The 21,254-nt window shown below is 44.0% G+C and overlaps 2 protein-coding genes across 4 annotated transcripts in view; one reads left to right on the forward strand and one right to left on the reverse strand.

The window, feature by feature from the left end:
• Nucleotides 1-384: 384 nt before the first annotated feature.
• The window catches only part of LOC146198055 (uncharacterized), a 188,073-nt gene continuing 167,203 nt past the window's right edge, over nucleotides 385-21,254 (reverse strand). The window contains exons 1-7 of one of the 3 annotated variants that reach the window (XM_084593376.1): nucleotides 11,303-11,647; nucleotides 11,062-11,180; nucleotides 8,935-9,327; nucleotides 6,049-6,294; nucleotides 5,365-5,511; nucleotides 3,042-3,143; nucleotides 385-566 (exon numbers count right to left, since the gene is read on the reverse strand). In XM_084593376.1, coding sequence (XP_084449502.1) covers nucleotides 441-566; nucleotides 3,042-3,143; nucleotides 5,365-5,511; nucleotides 6,049-6,294; nucleotides 8,935-9,327; nucleotides 11,062-11,180; nucleotides 11,303-11,324 — 1,155 coding nt within the window. In that variant the 5' untranslated portion in view covers nucleotides 11,325-11,647 and the 3' untranslated portion in view covers nucleotides 385-440. Of the gene's footprint in view, nucleotides 567-3,041; nucleotides 3,144-5,364; nucleotides 5,512-6,048; nucleotides 6,295-8,934; nucleotides 9,328-11,061; nucleotides 11,181-11,302; nucleotides 11,649-21,254 lie in introns of those variants that run through there. The other 2 variants (XM_084593377.1, XM_084593378.1) reach the window with 2 other exon arrangements.
• Nucleotides 11,712-13,303, forward strand: LOC146198056 (protein KRTCAP2 homolog). The gene is made up of 5 exons (XM_084593380.1): nucleotides 11,712-11,903; nucleotides 12,081-12,235; nucleotides 12,444-12,507; nucleotides 12,586-12,652; nucleotides 13,139-13,303. Exons 1-5 carry the CDS (start codon nucleotides 11,900-11,902, stop codon nucleotides 13,254-13,256), a joined length of 408 nt encoding a protein of 135 aa, XP_084449506.1. The 5' UTR covers nucleotides 11,712-11,899; the 3' UTR covers nucleotides 13,257-13,303.

The following is a 21,254-nucleotide window of genomic DNA, read 5'->3' on the forward strand; positions in this document are numbered from 1 at the left end:
CGTCCACAGTTGGCCAGCACACCTTATACTATGTGCTTAGGTTGACAAATGAATTTTTCATTAGTGTAGCCATATGCAGCATTAAAACTAAGCCTCTGTAATCTCCCTCCACTGAAATACAGCCCCTATACAGACATGATCCATGATGACTGAAATAACATACTGATGCCTAGGTTTCTTGTAAAGCAGTCACTCTTCACATGAGCCTAAAAAATGCTCCACTCTTGTAAAAACTGTCACATGCTGCTGGTTTGTTTTTCATGTGTTACAATCTTAGCAAAATGATTTGCCAAGAACACTCCAGGCATCAAGAAATATTATCTTTTTCATTTTATTCACTGTTATGAATGCATGCACTTGCTTTTATAGTGAAATCAAAGAAAGCATGGTACAATTATTTTATTATTAAAGTGAGTTTGGCAATATTATAAATAATTACATCACCCTAAGAGCATGTCCAATGCCTTGTCCCGATCATTTTGAGCTTGAACGAGGGCTTTAGAAATAGCATCTCTCTTGAATCCAAGAGCCATGAACTGCTGCTGGAGCTGTAAAAACTCCAGTGCCTGCAAAAATACAAAAGGGAAAAGACCAGCAAAGAAAATAATTTTTTTCATAAATTCACGATAAAGCTCAAGAACAGAGCATACTTATGATATATATATATGAAAAATGTTCTTGTCCACAAAGAATTGTCATAAGGGTGATGACTATTTGGCATCCACCTAAACGCAGCCTTACGGCTACAAAAGAGAGCTATACAGGCTTCTCAGAAACCTTGTAATTAAAAAAATTCGTTCTGGTCCGAGGTTTAAACCAGGGACCATTTCATTTCTGGGACAATTGCTCTACCAAGTGAGCTAAACTGGAAGGCTGGCAAACAGTAGGACGAGAGGAAATTGATCAATAACACGAAGTGGGAAATGTGTTGGTCCAAAGTTTAGGGGAATATCCCAAGGAGGAGTAGAATTTGTAATAAGGAAGTGATTACTCATTGGTTAACACAGTTGGTAACTCAGTCGGTAGAAGGACTGCCCCGGAGAGGCGGTGATCCCCGATTGAAACCCCGGACCAGGACAAATTTTTCTTTAATTACAAAGTTCCTGAGAAAGCTGTATAGCTTTCCTTCATAGATCTACGACTGCACTTATGTGGATGCCAATGAGTAATCACACTCTTATTACAAATCCTACTTCACTCGTGGATTTCTCTAAGCTTTGGACAAAGAATTGAGTTTAATGACAACTGGCATTCTTGTCTACCATGAACGTTAAAACCTTCACCGAAATAAGCAGGAAGCGCATTAACTTCCATACTCTTTCCTTAAAACTGCAGAATGTACAATAGAAGAAAAGAAACACTCAAAAACAAGAAAATATGCAATGCTTACAAATGTTCAGGCTGATTAGTATGAACAGAAATTTTTGTAAATCAGCACTTTTATGTTTGCCATTGGGCATAGTGAAAAGGGGAAGTGGAGCATGAGAAAGAAATGTAGACTGGTCTGGTTAAAAAATTGTCAGACATTCCTGATAAAGTGATTCTCTAGTGTCCGTTTGCGATAATCGCATTCCAGGTCCACCAAAGGCCTTTAAATCAGCACTTTTATGTTGTCTGCGTGCTCTGCTCTGTGTGTTCACATATACTGCTCTTCAAAAATAATATCTACCAGCTTGCTCAAATGACTTGCTGAAAGTTGTTTCCTTAACCAGTTCCACAGGAAATCCGGCATTGTCACACACAAAACTTCATATAAATTCAAACACGCATTTAAGGGCACTAAGAATCTTATTTATATGTGGCAGTGTTTGATGTCAACATGAAATGATGCGTGACTAGATTCTGGAGGGATCTGAGGTCAGCCAAAGTGCCTAATTTCAAGTAATACTTCATATGGTGGTGTGTTATGCTACCTTACAGTGACTATGACATTGATTTGCATAATTACATGGCAAACTGTGACATTTTCGTATCACAGCATCCTACAAATGTGAAGTGCTTTGCAGTACCTTCCAGAACTATTTGCTCAGCAGCTTTACCTTAACAAAGCTTTAGTGGAAAATACAAAGGTCCTAAAAGCTTAGGTCTTGACCCTGGAGCACATCACAAGTTTGAAGTATATTTACACAAAGTATGAAGCAATTTGCACATAAGATGTGGTGGGAAGATGGGCAAGAAGCCACAAGTAGCTTGACTAGCCCCACCTTCCAATAACTGGCAGTGGATGCTTTGACAGAGGTAAGTAGCATAATTCACACAAAGAGATATCATAACTACAATACTAGTTTGCAAACAATAGACAGACAATAGACATAAGACACAAACTACTCTATTACATAACAAATCAAGATAGAAAGCAGAATATTAACAAGCACCATGCAAAAAGCACATACAAGCAAAGTTTAGAAAGTGCGTGCAATATATTTACACTGCCTTGAATTGCCAATACTAAATGCAGTATTTTCAGTGATGGGAAGGCAACGTCACGAAAGCCAAAATTTGATGGGCTAACTAACAATAAATGGCAATGCTCATGCTTCAGATGAAAGCACTCGCATCTGTTGCTTTCGCAAAACTATTTTTCACCCTGCTCGCAGGTGCTCAATGTGTGACCAGCAAGTGGAAGTTTCAAGTCTTAAAACCAACCTGCAGCAGTACTCATTTCTTAAAATAATAAAATGCCAAAAAGCTCGTTCACTTGCATGCCAATAACTGATATTGGCCACTTGCTGCAGTGCTCACAATAAGCATAGCTGGTAGCCACCAAGAATGTACTGACACCTAGGGAATCACACGCATGTACGCAGCATGTGCACGTACACATACGCATACACAGTACAGAAATTACTGCAGGCTACACACAACTAAGAAGAATTAGAGGATGGTAAACTTGGTCATATATATGAATGAACAAAAACCTGATTCATGAAAAGGCTGCAAGGCATAACTTCATTCTTCCAGTGTGAGCAATAGGGGACATTGTTAGGTTGCATAGTAACAGAACAACACAATAATGCCCATATATTACAATTGGGACTGACCTGTTCATAGTTTCCTGAGTTGATTTGCAGCGCCTCCTCGGCATCCATATCACTGAACCCAGCATCAACAAGAGACTGTACCTGGCAGAGGTATTCAACCACCTGAAACAAAACCTCACTCTGCATTCACTGCAGTCCACAGATGCAAAGCAGGACTAAAACATTTCAACTTTTCCGTTCCAGTATGTTAAAAGGACACTGACAAGAGACTGAAGTTGGCCTGTGTTGAGAGGGTACTGTGCTCCTATCACAAAAGAAATCACTCTGACTAAAAATGGAGCTCCTACAAGGTAGGAAGACCATGAAATGAAAAACAGGTGCTGCCATCATCAGCCACTTTCGTTAAATGTATGCTTTAACATTGTTTTTTAGGCATGTGTCGAAGAGGGCATGCTACACTGCCATTTACAGTGCAAACAGTTTTTTCAGATATGGCGGGAGTCGGGAAATGGTTCGAATAATCAAACAGTCTGAAAAATCCATCAACTAAAAAAAAATAACTTTTCTGTGAAAAATGAGCTTTACAAATCACGAACTTCGCTGCCTCCAATGTTTCGTTTATATGTAGACAACAGGGAGCTATAGCATAGCGCGATCTGCTATTGCTATCTGCTTTCACACGTCGCTCATGCGCACGCACTAGCATGATCTGATATGGCTGGCGCGGTTGCCAGTGCGTGCGCACACTGATTGGTGCTGACGTAACTGACATGCGCACCACTGGGAAGCATGCAACTAGCTCAAGGTGGTCACAGCATGCGCAATGGAGCTCCAAAGAAACGAATCGTGCTAAGCTGTAACCACTATAATCCCCCGCTTAGAATATCTCAGTTCCTGAATGAAGTCTGAAATATTGTGCAAGTTCCAACTATTGGAGTCCAAAAAATCGGTCGGCTACTGTGCTTCAAAATGGTTGCAGCCACTCCTTTTCATAAAAACGATCCAGGCTTGAATTGAGTGAAATTTTTAAGTCCAATTTTCTCAGTAATAAATGCATATTATTACAAGCCAGAAAGAGTAAATTTTTATCACGAAACAATATTTGGAAGTTGTCCCGAGTGCCCTTTTAACAAGGAGGCAGCTTCTATAAAAAAATTGTTTTTGTAGGCAGCTGTAACACAAAACTGAATTAAATCTCGTAACAATGTAACAATGAATTTATGCACCTTAAATAATCCGCACGTGCAAGAAAGTGATCTTACTGCTGCTAATTTTTTTTGCATGATGTCTGTCTTTACTTATGGCTCATATATAACTGGAATAGCTTCAATGCTTTTATATAGCTCCACCTCCATATGGTCATCCTACTCTTATAGTGCCTAAATTTATGCTTGCGCTTCCACGAAAGCTAATCACCTGAAATATATACGAAGGTTTCAAGGGACATACATGCTCCTACCTTTGATAACATTACCAGGCATTTGGGTAGCAAGACATGATGTTTTTTTATGTATGATGTTTGTATGGCTATAATGTTTCTTGGGGGAACTAGTGTCCTGAAAACTTCTCCTGCCAATAGTAAATCCAAGTCAAAAGGTAGAGAAGGCAATATATTATTAAGAAATTCAATTAGTACTGTGCGTCCGAGGCACAGCAATAGTATACTGTGTGCAATTAAATAGTATACTGTGTGCAAAGACTGTGACGAAATTATACTCTTGCTAATGCTGCATATTGTCAACTTTTCACTGCATGATACACAAGGAGATGGTATCATAAATTTGTTGAGATCAGTGAAAGCCATGTGCATAGAAGTACGCAAATACAGAAATGCCTATGAACATTCAATATAGGCAATGTAGAGAAAAATAGAAAACATTTTGCAACAATATTGTTGTTAAGTAAGCTGGAAGAATAACGCCTTACAAAATCTTGCACAATGCTTGCAGCCTCTTTTAGTTGCATTAAAGCGAACAGTGGGGTGAGTTGTGAAAGATCACTTTTAAAACATGCGAAGTTAATGGACTGTACATAAAATCACTTAGTGGGTAAAATGAGACTGAAAATTTTATCATGCAAAACTCTGAGAAGAGGTCAAATAAAGGACATATAGAAAATCATGCAAAATAACAATCTACTGCTTTGCACCCCCTGGGCAATACTGCACACAAGTGCATATACAGAACTGTGTGAAGGATTGTGTACAGTTACAATATGACCTTCAATGTGCTTTTTTACATGATAAAAACTGGAATTCAGACAAAATAAAATGCCATGTCATTACCAACTCAATGCTCTCATAGGCTAAATGTAAAACAATTTGCACTGCAGTCATCCACTGAAGACTGCAATGCTGGAGTAATGACTAGTAGGAGAAACATACTTTTTTGTCATCTGTGCTTCCCTGGGATTGCAGGGCACGCTGCGCCCTATTCCTGTCAAAACCCATGTCCATGAGAGAATGCAGAAGGGGGGAGGCCATCTCAAATGCTACCTCTTTGGCAGCTGCCTGATCTTGCTCAAGCTGGTGCTGGAGGAGCAGGACAAATGTAGATTATTCATACTACAATGGCAATAATAAGTGACAATGGACTGAATGCAAGAGGTTACGAAGCAGATGATTATGTGTAGTAAATGTCAAAGTACAGCATGGAAGTTTAGCTTAGTTTATAGCTTCAAAGCGACTCAGGCTACGAGAGGCACTGTGGTGACCAAAAATTTAAACCACCTGGGGTTCTTTAGTGTGCACTGACGTTCCACAGTACACAGGTCATTTGCTTTTCGCCTCCATCGAAAAGCGGCCACTATGACCAGGGTCATGCCTGAACCCTTGGGATCAGCAGTCAAATGCCCTAACCACTGAGGAATAGCGATGGGGTTACCGCATGGAATTATGAGTGAAGCTGTAAGAAGCATATTTAATGCTAGTGAGGCTGATTCTGCTGCTTTCAGCAGTGACATACTTGAGCTCCTCCAAGTCATAATGCAAAACCATGTAATTTCAGAGAAATTATACCCTTCTAACTATTCCTTTTTACTATGAAACTGGGAAGAAGACACCACACACCATCTCAACTCGGTTTGGTTCACTCTGAGGTGAAGGCTGTGCAGGCGGTGTTACAGTGCGCCGGTTGGCACCTTTGTCTGAGGAGCAACGGACATCTGAAGCACTCCTTGAGACATGAAGAGAAGCCTTGATGTCGCTTTCCCTTGCTGGAGGCACCTCAGTGGGCGGTGGACCTTGCCATGTTGGCACACCGGTGGAGTCCTCTGGTTTTCTTGGACCAGCCTGTGGTGACTGCACTGTCATGCCCTGCATGGAGTTTTGTCTGTTTATTTATTTATTCATGATATACTGCAAGCCTGGGCCCGTGGAAGAAAAATGTGCATGACAAGTAAAAAGTTGTGCAGTATGCATACTAATACAAAATATGCAAATAGTGTTGCACTGGGAATGCAACAATGAAAATTTTGAGTAAGTTGTACAAGAATGAGACTGGAAGGAACCTTCTTCAGTATACTACCATAGTCTGCATTATAGTTCCCAAATCAAAAAGCTCTCAGTTTAGGAGTTGCTCTTGTTACTTCTGAAGTATGCCACACTCAGTCTAGACCCAGTATGAAAGAGCACTTACTGCACAAGGGTGGAAGGGGAGCCTCATTTCACAAGCCAGGCCAATGTTTTGCCCTCAACCCTTGTTCAGTGCTTTTCCACACTGTGTAGCGATCTTCTTTCTCTTGTTCTACCCCAGTATAAATTATGAGTGGCACATCCAGAGCCACAGGCACTCATCCCGGTTCAGGCGTTTTCAAAATAGCATTACTTAAACTTAATTTGGTTTGGTTAATGGAGTTTAAAGGCCCAAATTGACTCCGGCTAAGAGGGATGCTGCAATGAAGTGCTCTGGATATTTTCGACTATTTCTTCAGTGTACTGATATTGCACAATTTACAGGCACCTTGCGTTTCGCTGCTATTGAAATGCAGCTGCCATATGGGACTTGGACTGAACTCACATCCTTGGGTTCAACAGTCAAGCACCGTAACCATGCAGCCACTTTGGCAAGGCCCTTAAAACTTGTGCTGATAGGAATGCGGACTGAAAAAATAGCAGACTGCAGCAATGCAAGCGTTGACTTTACTTTTAGCATCTTTATGTGTGCATAAATAAAAACCACCTACTTACTTGCTACCAAAATATAAGCAACTTTCCCCACAGTCTTCCGTAATGCATGTCATCTGTACCAATGGTGCACAAGGGGTAGCCAAAAATGTTTATGAAGCCCCTTATAATAACACGAGTATAATATGCGATGAGACAGGCAAAAACAATGCTGAAATGACAGCATTACAGCAATAAACAAGATGGAACTTGCTAAATTTGGTGACAACTTTTCTTGGGAATGAAGGGAAGGCTGCAAGGGCATAGGATTTGCGACTGTGTTATTCCGCCATAGTTGCAGTCAGTGTGCCTGGCAGCCTGGTGTGTTGCTCTCTCTGCCCTGCAGTAGGTCTCATCTCTCTAAAGTAGGTTTCACCATCACTTGGCTCACTAACGCCATGCAAGAAAGCTTCTTGCAGCTAGGTGCACGCAGCAAGTTTGTTGCCACGAGCTGTTCTTTCCTTGACCTTGAACGTTCAAGGAGGTGTTAGAAATGTGAATAAAATACTGAATATGGACAATACATTAAGGTTCAGGATAAAACAAAAGTGTGCATGTGGGGCTATGTTTTGCTGCATGGGAAAAGGAGGCATGTTTTGGCCCTGCAGCTTCTGCTGAACTGCAATTTTTCAGGCATGGGAAATCAAATGCAGACATATTTAAAGTTGTCACAAAGTATAGTAAAGTTGTTTTTTAAGCTAGTTCTACCCACTAACCTAAGTCAAAAGCGTGGCTGAAAAAGCGCGGAAGGGATGCACGACAAAAAGAATTACACTGACAGACGTCATTCTTTTCGTCACCTGAGTAGCTGCATGCTTTTTCAGCCATTCATCCCAGCCAACTTGCTGAACTTTCTGCTCTTTTATATCAAGAGCACGGCATATTTCGTGGCATATAAAAAGTGCACCCCAAAACCGCCCACCTTGCCTGGCTTTGATAAACTGTTAGCAATGTCTAAGCTTCTTAAAGGGACCTGGATACGGGTTCAAAAGCTGCCAGTAAACATATTCAAAGTGTAGAATGAATGCTTTTTATTTGGCCACCGTATAATTCTTTGAAGCAGGGCCAGTGATTTATTATTTAGCTGGTCAGCATGTAGTAGTGGTCTTAACTATTCTGAGTATAGTACAGTGATGTGGTATTGAATGAGAGGCCGCCGGAGGCTGCCATTCACTGCAGTCATGATGCTCTTTGGGCAGCTAAGAAAACAATCTGCTCATGTTACTGTGTGAGCTCCTCTGGTGTGCGTGAGCGAGGCCGGTGCCATAATCCTGATTTACCGCTGTCACATCTTTCTGTTGGTAGCAGTCACACTTTGAGCTTTGTGTCCATTACTGCAGACAACACAGGTTAGAAGAAGAAAAAAATTCTGTAACTGACAAATGTGCGCAGGAGGGCGGGGGGCTTTAACAGGGCGGGAGAGTTGGGGGGGAACCTACGCTTAAGAAAAACACTAGAATCCAGCAAACCAAATGTCAACCGATGACGTGTTCATGAGATGGCACAGTTACCAAGCTGTTTACCTTATTTTTTACTGTGACTTGAAGTGTAAAAGTTGAGGAAAAGAGTTGTGTTAATTGCAGATATCTCTGATGCTAATGAATCTAGCTCAAAGATTCTTGCAGTAAAGCGATGGACGATGGAATACTCATCACTCAATTGCTTTAGTGAACTTTGGTAAACAACATTTCCTAATTTTTTTAACTACAATAACCAGCACTGCAATGTTACACAGTGGTTATCATTGGCTGCTGTGTATGTAGCAGAAGTTACAATCATAACATTACTCACCTGAAAGACAGAGCTGAGTTCTTCCAAGTCATTGATTGTCTGCAACTCAACATAATCAAAGGGACTTGAACTTTCATTCTCAAACTCTGCCAAACTGAAGGACTTTTGTGTTGTCACTGGCTGAGCTGCAGCAGTGCTGACTGTCTCTGGAGCCGGCGCAGGCTGCAAAATGCTAGCAGATGTGACTGTGGCAGCATTGACAACAGCTGCAGGCACAGAGTTTGTTGCAGCAGAGCTTGCATCGCCAACACCTGACCGTTCTTGTGCAGGATGCTGAGTGAAATGTTCAATGTCTGCTGCCACGCGGTCTGTTCGGGCCTGCCGCTTGAATTCCTGTTCTTGACGGTAGCGCTCAGCAAACTCAATGGTTTTCACTTCAAGGTCGAAATCGTACTGAAAATCGTAAAGGTACAAAGAGAGGAGAGAAATGCTTTTACATCCACCTTAAATTGAAACTGCAGAAAATACTTTGCCCACACCTACACAAACTGTCTAAATAGTAACATTATGATAATTGAATGCAAGCCACAGTAGCAACAGAGGTCGAGGGCCAAAACACTGTGACTCAAGGTTGAAAATTTTCAAGGTCCATAACAAACATTTAAAGAAATCTGTTAGAACATTAGCTAATGCTGTATGTGTAATAAGTGATTAAGCAATGGAAATGTCACTGAGAAAATTAGGTTCATTTAAAAGAGTGACATCAACAAGAAGTAATGTCAGACAAAACACAGTGCATATTCAGTACACTTTACAAAATACTAACATCATTAAATACTAACATCATTGTTACTCATAATATGGACATCAAATGAAAATATGTAATTCTGAAAGAAAATGTCTATATTGGTCACAGGTAGGTAGATCCTGAAGAAGAAAACTATGTGTAAATTATGTAGACGATCAGGGTTATGTACAGGACTGTCCCCTCTTAGAGTGAACACAAGACCGCACAGCTACCCTGGTCAGGGCCACTGCAAATGACAAGGCTAAACATCAATGCAAAGTGGTGCAGGCTAAGAGAGATATGAAGGCAGTACTTCCCGTCATCTGCTTCTTCACTTCGATGTGTGGCCGTATAAGATGCAGTGGCCCTTTGAAGAGCACACAGCTATACACTAGCATGTCCACCTCAAGAGTGGACGACCCCATATACATACTTTATATACATCCTTCTAATTTCAAACAATATAAAGGAAGTGTCAAAATGTCTCCTTATCATATGAACCAGTGTGATCATTGTCTGCTAGGCTGCTGCCAAAGCAGCACAAAGCCCCCCCTCCTTTGCTTCCTTCTCTTATTGTGGTGCTTGTCAAGGCCATTATAGATAGCCGAAAGAAAGAAAAAAAAAAAAAAAAACTAGCAGAAAACAGTGAGCTCAATGCTAGCCATAAACACAACTCCCTCACAGTTAATGATATTAGTAGCACACAAAAAGCTGGCAAATGCTTTTGAAACTCCTGTGACATGGTGATGCATTCCGCTGCTATTTTCAAGCTATGGCAAGCACATATGCAGCCACACTGCTTGATGACCATTCAAGAAATATAAGGTCTGATGCCGTACTTGTGCATGAAAGCTTTTGTGTACAGTTGTACATAGCAGGTGCAAGATTATATACTGCTCTCAATTAAAACTAGTTTCAAAACGCTTACAACGCCCCGCTCCTACTCGTTTTCAGCCGTAGTAGCACCCTGCTGCGCTCAAAAAATATATAATGTCAAAGCAAAAAGGCACAATTTTTGGCACATGATTTTTCTGCGCCGGTTCCACCTAAGACGACAAAAATTTTGCGCCAGGAGTAAACTAGTGACAGAGCATCAAAACCTAGAATTCTCTTGTGGGAAAAAACATGATAACTTACTTTGCTCAGTAATACGCTCTTTGTTTTAGCACGCTTTTAGTGAGTAATTGGGCGACAGCAATAATCAGCACATTATTAGCAATCGTCTATGCACTACAATCAATTCATTATGAAACCACTGAGTCGCTATTTCCACAGATAAAGTTCCGCGTTTTCGCCATCCAATAAGTTGCCGGCAGGGTGCTACAACCATCAAGGAATTCTCCCACGTGTGCTTTCATTTACATATACCTCCACACACATGCATCACCACCGATACTTACGTTTTCATGCAATGTTTGAGGGTAGAAGTTCCTAGTAAGACCCATCGGGAGCACTATCCTTCGGGGAGGCCTGAATTTTTCTGAAACCTTGACGTGGACCCCATCCAGGTAACATAACCCTATGGCAAAGCAACAACGAACTGAAATAATTCACGATACCTCGCGAGTATCAACGCAGCTAAAGCGGCTGCGTATTTGTTTAACAATAACAGCGGATGTTTTTTTTTTTTACATGACTTACCATCCTTTCTTGACGAAGCCATTCGGGTAACAATAACAAAACAAAAAAATACCCACAAGAGATCGCCTAGGTTAGGTCAAAAGTTTACAATTCGAACGCTCTGTAGAACATGCAAGGGAACATGAAGACAACATAAAACTAACGGAAACTGTGTAAACCTCCGTTTGGCGCTGAAACCACTGAAACTGCCTTAACAGATATGTCACAGGGGAAACATCTCAGCTCGACCTGCTTCAAAACCGTAGAAAGCAGTAGAGCTGCCAGCTGCCATCACCGTGGTAGAGCACTGTTATTAAACACTGTACCGTGGTTATACCGTGGTTACCGTGGTTGCAGAAATATGTAATAATTGGATCGCCCTGGATCACATTGGATTCTAACGCTGCTCTCAAAAAAAGACGACATCGAAGTCAAGCCTAGCCAGCTTCGTTGACGCCGGTCGAGTCAATGCTCTGTGGCTGTGTCGTGTTTTTGCCACCGTGTCATGCTGATTTAAGCAATTTCAAGTGTAAAAATTGGGTTTAGCTTCAACGTTAACCTCTCTCAACAGGCTGAAGGGCTTCTGCTTGTACAGGAGGCAGATATTCAAGTCTGATAATGGGTTAGTTTGCATTGCAGTGTCATCAAATGTTCTTCGTGTGAGCTCGAATCTGATAACCGACACAGGGCGTGATAGCGGTTCCGTGGTTCTGTCTTTTATACCGGCCGCCCGACACCCTTGGCCACCGGTTGGTTTCTCGCCACCTGCGTACAAGTAATGTTTGTCCTACATTTTCAGCGGTGTCTACGGGGACGTCAGCTGTGCTGTCATCGTGCCTCTTCATGTTGCTGTTCGCGGCCATGCAAATCTACAAAGCTCATCTGGCGTCGAGCCAACCAATGACCATTCTCGGTGGCTTCCTTGGATCTGTGCTCTTTATTCTCATCCTCACTGTATCCTTGCTACAAATCTGGCCTCGACAACGGTTTTTATGAACTCAGTTTAGGTGTACCAAAGAGTGTCGCCTTTTACTTCCTTGGTATTTTCATGGCTAGCGAGACGTCAGCATTTTTGTGACGGAATGGGTCCGATGGTGCCATTACCGAAATTAACGAAAGCTAACCGTCTGAGAATAGGTTTCCTTAGCAGTTCCGATTTCAGGCAGTTTCTAACACGGAAACCCACTTCTTTGGGAAGAACTTCCAGACGAAGCTTATACCTGAAGGTACGCAAATTTCCGTTTGGTTTTTCTTGGCGAGGCTGTGCTATACAAACGTGACTTACTGCATCTTTTTGTTATTAGTGCTCATCTGCTTGGTGGTTGCCATGGTAGCGTCTGGCATGGTTCACAGAGTCTGCGTTACCACTTGGTAAGTATAAACTTGGTGAACCCGGGACGCTTCCACGTCTAGTCCTCACTCCAATGCTGCTTTGAGATCAGAAAAAAAGAAAAAAAATAATAATAATAATAATTTGAATGTAAAACCGCGAATGGAGATTCATACTGATGTCATTGGGACAAGCTATGTGGGCAATACCTTGCACTTTTTAGCATGATCAAATCGGGCCAGCAGGTAATAATTGATACATGTAACAGCATTGCAAATGTTTGTGCAATGTTAGTGGACTTGTTTTCATTGTCCTCTACTGCATTTATGTCTGTTTGTTGCCTGTGCAGTAGGTTTTTCATAACTCTTTTTCCCTATTTAAGCACTTAATATTCCTAGCAGTTTGTTAGTCAGTGCTTTCATCATACAGTGCAGCTACTGCTGATTGAATTTAAGTGAATTTAACAAAGTATTAATAATAAAGTAGTAATAAATCCCATAATTACTACCGGTTTGTCTACTTTGCAGCCTCATCTTCTCTCTCGTGGCAATCTACTACATCTCGCGAATATCAGTCAAGGTCCATGGAACTGGTGTTGCACCAGTTACTGCCAACTCTTTCACCAAAGGCAAGAAGTCCAAATAGCTTGTGGTGTTACCCACTGTTAATAAACTCATGCTCATTCATACCAAGCCATTTTCATGTGCTGATTTCTGTGCCAGATGGCATTATGTGGCAAAACTGAAATTGTACCGTACACCGTGCTAGCCACACAACAGAAGTTAAAATGAAAAGCTGTGCTTCAGCTGGTTTCCTTATTATAAACCCATACATAGCTGAGCTCCCACTGTAAATACCAAAGCACTGGCTACGAAGTATAGTTGTTGCATATGGAAAAACAAGGACTTAGCATTCCTGTCAGTCATTTTCTTTACATATATATAGCAATTGACTTTCACTGTTGTTGCGAGGAAAAGAAGACAGGAGAGCGGGGAGGGGGAGACTAATATCTGTGCTTGGTTAATTTTTTTTTTTTTGGAGGCCCAGCAAACTTTCTGGATGGCGACAGCCACCCCTCGCCTCCCCTTGGTGCTGGATCTGCAGAGCCGGATGATTTTGTTCAGTCCTACGAAGTGGTAATGAGAGTGGAGCCATCGTATGAAGAGTTGGCAGAAAAAAAAAAAAAGAAAGGTGCGAAAGAAAGCGGATGAATGAACATGTACGAACACAGGACAGGCGCTGCGCTCCTTTGCCCTGTTTTTTTATTTTTCTTTTTTTTTTTGTCAAGATGCCATAAAGCAACTAGCCCATGCAAAAGTCCTGATTGACAATCCTGTGGTCAGTGTAATATAGTTGAGCACAAACTATTCTTTTTATGACGAGCTACATCTTGCTCCGCCGCGGCATTGTTCACCTCGCATCTACATTCTCGTCTCCCTCACTGCGCTGTGGATAGAAGAGCCGCTATAGAAGCGTTGTGACATCTCACACAATTAAGATGCTCAGTTTGGGTGATCCTACCTCTCAGTGCGTAAAAAGTATGTCAAGTAAACCTGTTGAGTCGTGTCGTGCGCCACCAATGATCAAATCGCGAGTGGCGTCGAAAAAAAAACGGTGGGGGCAGGGGGGGGGGGGGGCGGAGAGTTTTATTAAACCGAGTGGGACGTGTGAAAGCGTTTTCTAACAGGTGGAAGTTGATGAACACGACGACGTGCAGTGCACAGCGCAAGAGTGCATTGCGGTCAGCACGCGACTAGTCGACCACCTTAGCAACGGGCCAGGAGGCTGCTGAAAATCCTCTTCTCTGGACTGTTGCAAACTGGCATGCGCCGTGCTAGTGCCAGGTTCACACAAAAGTCCAGTGAGCAGTGTGGTGACGCCCAGGGAGCCCCTGAAGTTCCTGGGTTTCGCTCCGTTCCTGTGGCTTCTTTTTGTCCGAGATCGGCATATATAAGCCGCAACATTCTTGGTTGCGTTGTACCGTGTGTTGTGATGTCACCTGAAAATTTTCCAGAGATAATCTGCCTAGTTAGACTAATGGTTAGTGCGACATTACAGTTTGAATTACCTGCGGCAGGACACACAGACTGTGACGCCATGAGCTGGGGTGCCAATCAGGAGACAAGCAAGGTTTCGGCTCCGACGATCGTATGAGTGCTTTCGCGCTAAAATACACAAATCAGAGCCGGGGGCACAGCGTCACGAATGCCGCATCGCAGTAGGTGACGCCTAGCTTCAGCACGATGTACGAAACAAGGGCGAAACTAGCGATAGCTCGGTAACAAAAAGAAGGCAGAATGTTTAACCCTGCTAAACCTAAGTAAACCTTGCTAAACCTTGGGCGTTTTCTATGATTCTTCAATGAACTGGAGACCTCACATTAAGCACAAAGAAGAGCGTGTCTTGGGTCTACTGCGTCGCATCAGCCACAGGAGATATGGAATGAGATCTGCCCTTGTTATGATCTATAAACTTTGTGCGCCCTATTCTGGAACTCGGCTGCGTCTTGTTTACAGGCTTCGCGGCTTACAAACTTCGGCCACTTCTCTTGATTGAACGGCAAGCATTGCTGCTTTGCTTGGGCCTTCCTAGTTCTGTGGCATTAATGTCTTGTATTCTGAGGCTCGAGTACTTCCTCTAGATTCCAGTTTTCAGCAACTTACAGTACAGTCCAGTACAAAATTATACGATTCTTTCCTATCGTGTTCACAAACAATTTTCATTACCTCACATAGTTTATTTTTTCTTACTCATTAGCCTCCTTATCAAAGGCCGCAGGTTGTATATGTGTAGTTGCTATCAACTCCGTTGTCTAGACGTGTGCTCTTTTTCGCAAGCCAGTTCTCGTCTACCTCAAGCCATGATGACATCCTAATCATGCCAATTCTTTGCCAGTGTCTACCTTGGTTTCTATTTTGAATGGCCATTTGCAACATTTTCTTTCATGTGTCGTAATTGCTACTGATGCTGCACAGCGCGAGGAAGAAGCGGGTGTTGAGATTTTTGCTTCTCAACTTGATTATGCTTTTTCACTCCGCCTTCCCTATTATATCCCATACTTATTGCGGAATTTTTAGCTATTGTTTTAGCCATCCGGAGAGTGTTTAGATCACTGCAGCGTTATTGTAGTGACGGACGCTCTTTCAGCTTGTACTGCTTTGACTTCTTCAACTGCTTCTGCTTTGCGTCGCCATGTTTCATGACCTCGCGCCGTCTCATATCCGCGAAATTAGACTTGTGTGAGTTCCTGGCCATTGTGAAATTTCAGTGAACAATTCCGCATACTTTGCGAGTACGCTTTTGCAGGCTAGTTGGTGCTTAAGCATTCTGTTTTTTTTTTTGCACAAAAAACACGACACAAAAAAAACGAGGTAGACAGGACAAGCGCTTACTAACAACTCGCACTTTCTGCTATGTACACAGTTGTTAGTGAGTGCTTGTCCTGTCTACCTAGTTTCTTTTGTGTCGTGTTTTTTGCGCAAAAAAACAGAATGCCGTGTACTTTCTTGCATCCGCTTATTTGAATGGCCCTAACCTGTCATTAATTCCACACTTCTCTTTATGGGTGGCGGCGCAATTTAAACAATTTTGGATGAAATTCTCAAACTTTGTGCCTTTTTACCTTTTGACGACTTCCGGCATTTGAAGTATAAATGGAACCCTGGACAGTGCCTTTCCCGTCAGTGCGAGATGTGTCTGACAAATTTCAGGTGTAGGATTCCTCCCGTTAACTTTTATCTTCATAGACCGGGTTGTTCCTTGAGCCATATGTGTTCATACTGCAACGAACCTGAGACGCTGGAGCATTTTTCCTGACTTGTCGCCGTTTCGCCTCCCTTCGAAAACTCTTCCTTGAAATTCCTTGCAAAAATTTATCTATAGCCTTCTGTTCCAAACTTACTTTCGTTTGGCGCTACTCAGCTGGGCTTCAGCAGCGGGACAGTTCGCCTAGCGGTACACAAATTTGTTGACACCTCTGGTCGGATTCCCTGCTAGGCGTGCCGATTCCGCTGCTTCTCCTCTTCAGGTTCTTATTGAGTAGAAATTATTTTTTGTTTTCTGATCAGTAGGGCTTTAATTCTGTCCTATTGCATATTTATATGTATTAGCTTTTTTATTCTCATATCTAACAGCATAACTCCCTTACTACTGGTTTCATGTGTGACCAATCCCCCTCTTGGGTATGCGCCATGTTACGTTTCGAACTTCCCGAGTAACGAGACGGTGCACGTGTCGAGATGGGCGTCCGTTTTTCTAAGAAGACTGCGCGCGACCACCTCGGAGTTCGTGGACCAGAACCACCCAGGACGCAGCAACGCGGTGTCGCATATCGGCAGCGACGGCAGCAGTTGCCCCAGTTTGTGTCCGGAGGACTGTGCACAGAGGCGCTAACGAATTCGCCGAAGAGCGGGCGCGCCTGTGTTTGGAAACAGAGAGCCGCGGCGCCTGCGTGTTAGCACCGAGGAGAGAGAGCGGGTCATCTCCCCCCCGTGGAGAAGAACGGTCACCGCATTCCTTTCCCGCGGAGTGCTCCCGCGCGAGGGGTCCGCGTGGGTGGCGCGCGGTTCCGACCTTGGACAGCCAGCAAGCCTCCTTGGGACCCCCATGCCTGACTTCCCCCGGCGGAGTCGCCATCGTGCCGCTAAAGTGGAAAGAGTGCGCTGGGAGGACGTTCTAGTGGGCGGTTCCCGAATGTCAGCAGATCAGGAACTCAAATGTGATTGGACTTTGACAAAATAGAAAATTCCCCAACTAGGTACTTGGGGACAAAAAAAGTTGTTAAAAACGAGAGCACGAGTGCTCTCCGGTGTGTACCTTCTCAGATTCACCATGTAAATAAACCTTCGTTAAGTTCTCTCTAACTCTCGGCCAGTCTCTGCTTGGGTGACCACCGCCCAATATTGAAGTGCATGCAGCCCGACGTCTGACTCGGCTTTTCGCTACCCGTTGGTCCGCTACCGGAGCAGTACCAACGCAACAGCTGGTTGGCAGCGTCGGGATGGACTCCGCTGGAATCATGGTTGCAAGGTTCGGTGAGTGCTTGGCTTTTCTTCACTGAGGTTTTACCAGGCTTTGTAGTAAGTAAGTTTACAAAGGTGGTGGGAATTGTTTATCGTTAGCACGGGACTTGAAAGTACGTGACGATAAGAGATTTCTAAAAGGAAGAAATTGCAGCACTCGGGATAACCATGAATTTGAAAGTGTTGAAAAAGCCACTTTTGCTGGAGTTGGCCAAAAGTCTGGGTTTGGATCTTCAGGACCAAACGAGAAAGCCAGATATCATTGAGGCTATTGAGGCACTTGAGGCAGACGACGATGAGCTCTCGGAATGCCTGGAGCTGATTGCTGAGAGAGAGAAATCAAAGAGGGAAGCAGAAGAAAAAATGAGAAACGCATGGCTGAAGAGAGTAAGCGCTTAGAGCAGGAACTTGAGCTGAAGCGTCTCGAACTGCAGGTGCTAAAAGCTCGAAATGAAAGTGATGAGAGCGTAGCATCGGGCACAGTAGAACGCAAGTCGTTCCGTATGAAAGACCTTATGCAACCTTATAGGAAAGGAGAGGACATAGGTCTGTTCTTGGTAAACTTTGAGCGCACGTGCGAGAAGGCAGGGTTTAGCAAAGCAACTTGGCCACAGTGCTTGCTGACACTGTTACCTTGTGAGGCGGCAGATGTGATAGCCCGCTTGACTAAAGAAGATGCAGAGGATTACGATAAGGTTAAATCTAGTCTGCTCAAAAAGTATAGAATGTCAGCGGAAGCTTTCCGGCAAAAATTTCGCAAAGCTCAAAAGGAGAATGATGAGTCGTACCCGGAGTTCGCGTATAAGCTTATGGCTAACTTGGGGGAATGGCTCAAAGAAGCTAAAGCTTATGACGAAAGCCAAAGAATGTTGCAATGCTTCGGACTCGAGCAGTTCTACTCTTGCTTGCCTGATGAAGTAAGGCATTGGGTGCAAGACAGGCCGGAAGTTGCGACTGTTTCGAAGGCAGCAGAAATGGCAGAAGAGTTCGTCTCGCGCCGTGCGCTGGACAGGACGGAAAGCCCTAAATACCAGAATAGGAAAGCAGCTGGATGGAGAGGGCAGCCTGTAGAAGAGAGACAGCAAGCACGAGGCGTAGACGTCTCAGAAAGAAGCGTGATCGTAAGAGAGGAAGCACTTGAAGCAGAAAACTGTCAGAAGAATGCTTTTGAAAAGAGACGGCCATTGGTATGCTATAATTGCCAAAAGCCCGGACATGTAGCGGCGGTCTGCAAAAGCCCAAATATTGTTTGCTTGTCAGTGAACAGCAACAATGAAAGTATGCGGCTTCTAGAGCCATACTTACGAGATCTCGTCGTGAACGGAAAACCGTGTCGCGTGCTTCGAGATTCGGCGGCTACAATGGATGTAGTTCATCCTTCGTATGTAGAGCCAGAAAATTTCACTGGAGAGTGCACATGGATTAAACAAGCGGTGGAAGCAAATAGCGTGTGCCTTCCAATCGCTAATGTCAGCATTAAAGGTCCATTTGGCGTACTTCGCACAGAGGCTGCCGTGTCAGCCAGTCTGTCGAAGCAGTACCCCTATCTTTTCTCGAACAGATCTGACCAACTGTTACAGCAGAAGGGACTAGTGTTCGGAGAGGGGGCTGCCCAAGGGTTGACTCGCTCGAAAGCAAGAAACTGGACTGCTAAAGCCAGCACACTGGAAGCGTCAGGTGGCGTTGATGCGGCAGAACATGAGCCGTTAGACACGACAGAGGCAATCCACGCGTCGACTAACGAGGATGGTATGGAGTTTAAAGAGGCCTGTCGGGAGCTTCTCATAACGCCGCCATCTGACAGCTTGCAAAGATTGCTGGGGGTGGACCGATCGTCCCTGATAGTCGAGCAAAGAGCCGATTCCACACTGCAGAATCTTTGGCACATGAAGAGTAAAGGTATCGCGAAGAAAAACGTGATATTCTTAGAAAGGTCCGGAATACTTTATCGAAAGTATCGTGATCGCAGAGGAGTGCAGGTCGACCAATTGGTCGTACCAAAACGCTACCGCGGTGATCTTTTGCACTTGGTTCACAAGAGCTCGCAGTGAGGTCATTTAGGGCTCAAGAAAACAAAGAATCGGTTGTTGCAGGAATATTACTGGCCAGGATGTTTTCGGGAGGTGGAAAATTTTGTAAGGACCTGCGAAACATGTCAACGGGTGGGCAAGCCGGGAGATAAGGCGAGAGCCCCAATGAAGCTAGTGCCTGCGATCACGGAGCCATTTCGACGACTCGTGATCGACACTGTTGGTCCCCTTCCACAGACTAAGACTGGTTGCAGCCACATTTTGACAGTAATCTGTCCTGCCTCCAAGTTTGCTGAGGCAGTGGCCCTGAAGGAGTTAAGCTCAATGGAAATTGTGAACGCACTCATGTCCATTTTCGCACGGGTTGGGTTTCCCGCTGAAATACAGTCAGATCAGGGGACTGTTTTCACCAGCGCACTGACTACAAATTTCCTGGAGAAATGTGGGATTAAATTAATCCATAGTTCAGTGTACCACCAGCAGTCCAACCCGGTAGAAAAGATGCACTCGGTAATGAAACGCATACTGAGAGCCCTGTGTTTTGATCGCAAAACCGACTGGGATGCCTGTTTGCATGCAACAATGTTTGCGCTGAGAACCGTGCCTCATGAGGCCACGGGGTTCTTGCCGGCCGAAATGGTCAACGGCCGCTCCCTGCGATCGCTACTACGCTTTCTTCGGGAATCGCGTGAGGGCAGGGAAGAGAACCCTACGGTGGTCGAATACGTGCTCGCGCTGCTTGAAAGGTTGCACAAGGGGCAGGAGCTCGCGGGAGGCGAAATGAGTAAAGCGCAGGTGAGGGCCAAACAGTGCAATGACCGAACAGCGAGATTACGCTGTCTTGAAGCTAGAGACGCGGTAATGGTGCTAAAACCGTCCCAGAAAAATAAATTGGAAGTTCAATGGGAGAGCCCAGCGGAAGTCATTCAGAGACTGTCCGACACGCGCTGTCTAGCTAGCTGGCCCGGAAAGCGAAAGATAGAGCCACGGTAAACCTAACGGCAATGCCGATGACTTAAGTCAATGCTTTTGGTGTTATTGATAGCATCGGTGAGTCTGGCTTGGGCATGTTTTTTTTCCTGGCATAGGTTTGCATAATTACCATTTTTCTTTTAATCTTGAACATTGTGTTTGTGTGAATGAATAATGTTCTGGTTGTATCAAGTGCTGAAGTAGTAGTAAAAGGATTAAAGTAATATTGGTATGAGAGCCTGGTGGATCTCGTGGAGAGAGTCCTGGCGCTTGCCGTCTTTGCGGCTGTGATTTTCGTGTTGTTCAAACTGATGCTGTCTTTCCTGTGAATGAGCTGGTCTGCAGAGATCAAGAAGCCCTCCATAGTCTTGACAAGAAGCAACGAGGAGCTGCAGAGTCCGTTGGAGGCAGCAGAACATCAGCAACAGTGAACCGAACCAGAACGACATCGTGTATCCCTCTGGACAATGGTTGCTGACCTTTGTACATCGGGATCTTCAACCGCCGCCGGAGAAGCTGTTACGTTTCGAACTTCCCGAGTAACGAGACGGTGCACGTGTCGAGATGGGCGTCCGTTTTTCTAAGAAGACTGCGCGCGACCACCTCGGAGTTCGTGGACC

This window comes from Amblyomma maculatum, chromosome 2, assembly GCF_055883805.1.
Source record: "Amblyomma maculatum isolate TAMU_Amacu chromosome 2, ASM5588380v1, whole genome shotgun sequence".
In the NCBI taxonomy this organism is placed as follows: Eukaryota; Metazoa; Arthropoda; class Arachnida; order Ixodida; family Ixodidae; genus Amblyomma; species Amblyomma maculatum.

Bases quoted from the DNA above. Each gene is read 5' to 3' on its own strand.
- LOC146198056 (XM_084593380.1), top strand. The intron at 12,236-12,443 runs GTATCCTTGCTA...TTCCGATTTCAG, and splicing joins TCTTTATTCTCATCCTCACT to GCAGTTTCTAACACGGAAAC. The intron at 12,508-12,585 runs GTACGCAAATTT...TTTTGTTATTAG, and splicing joins GACGAAGCTTATACCTGAAG to TGCTCATCTGCTTGGTGGTT.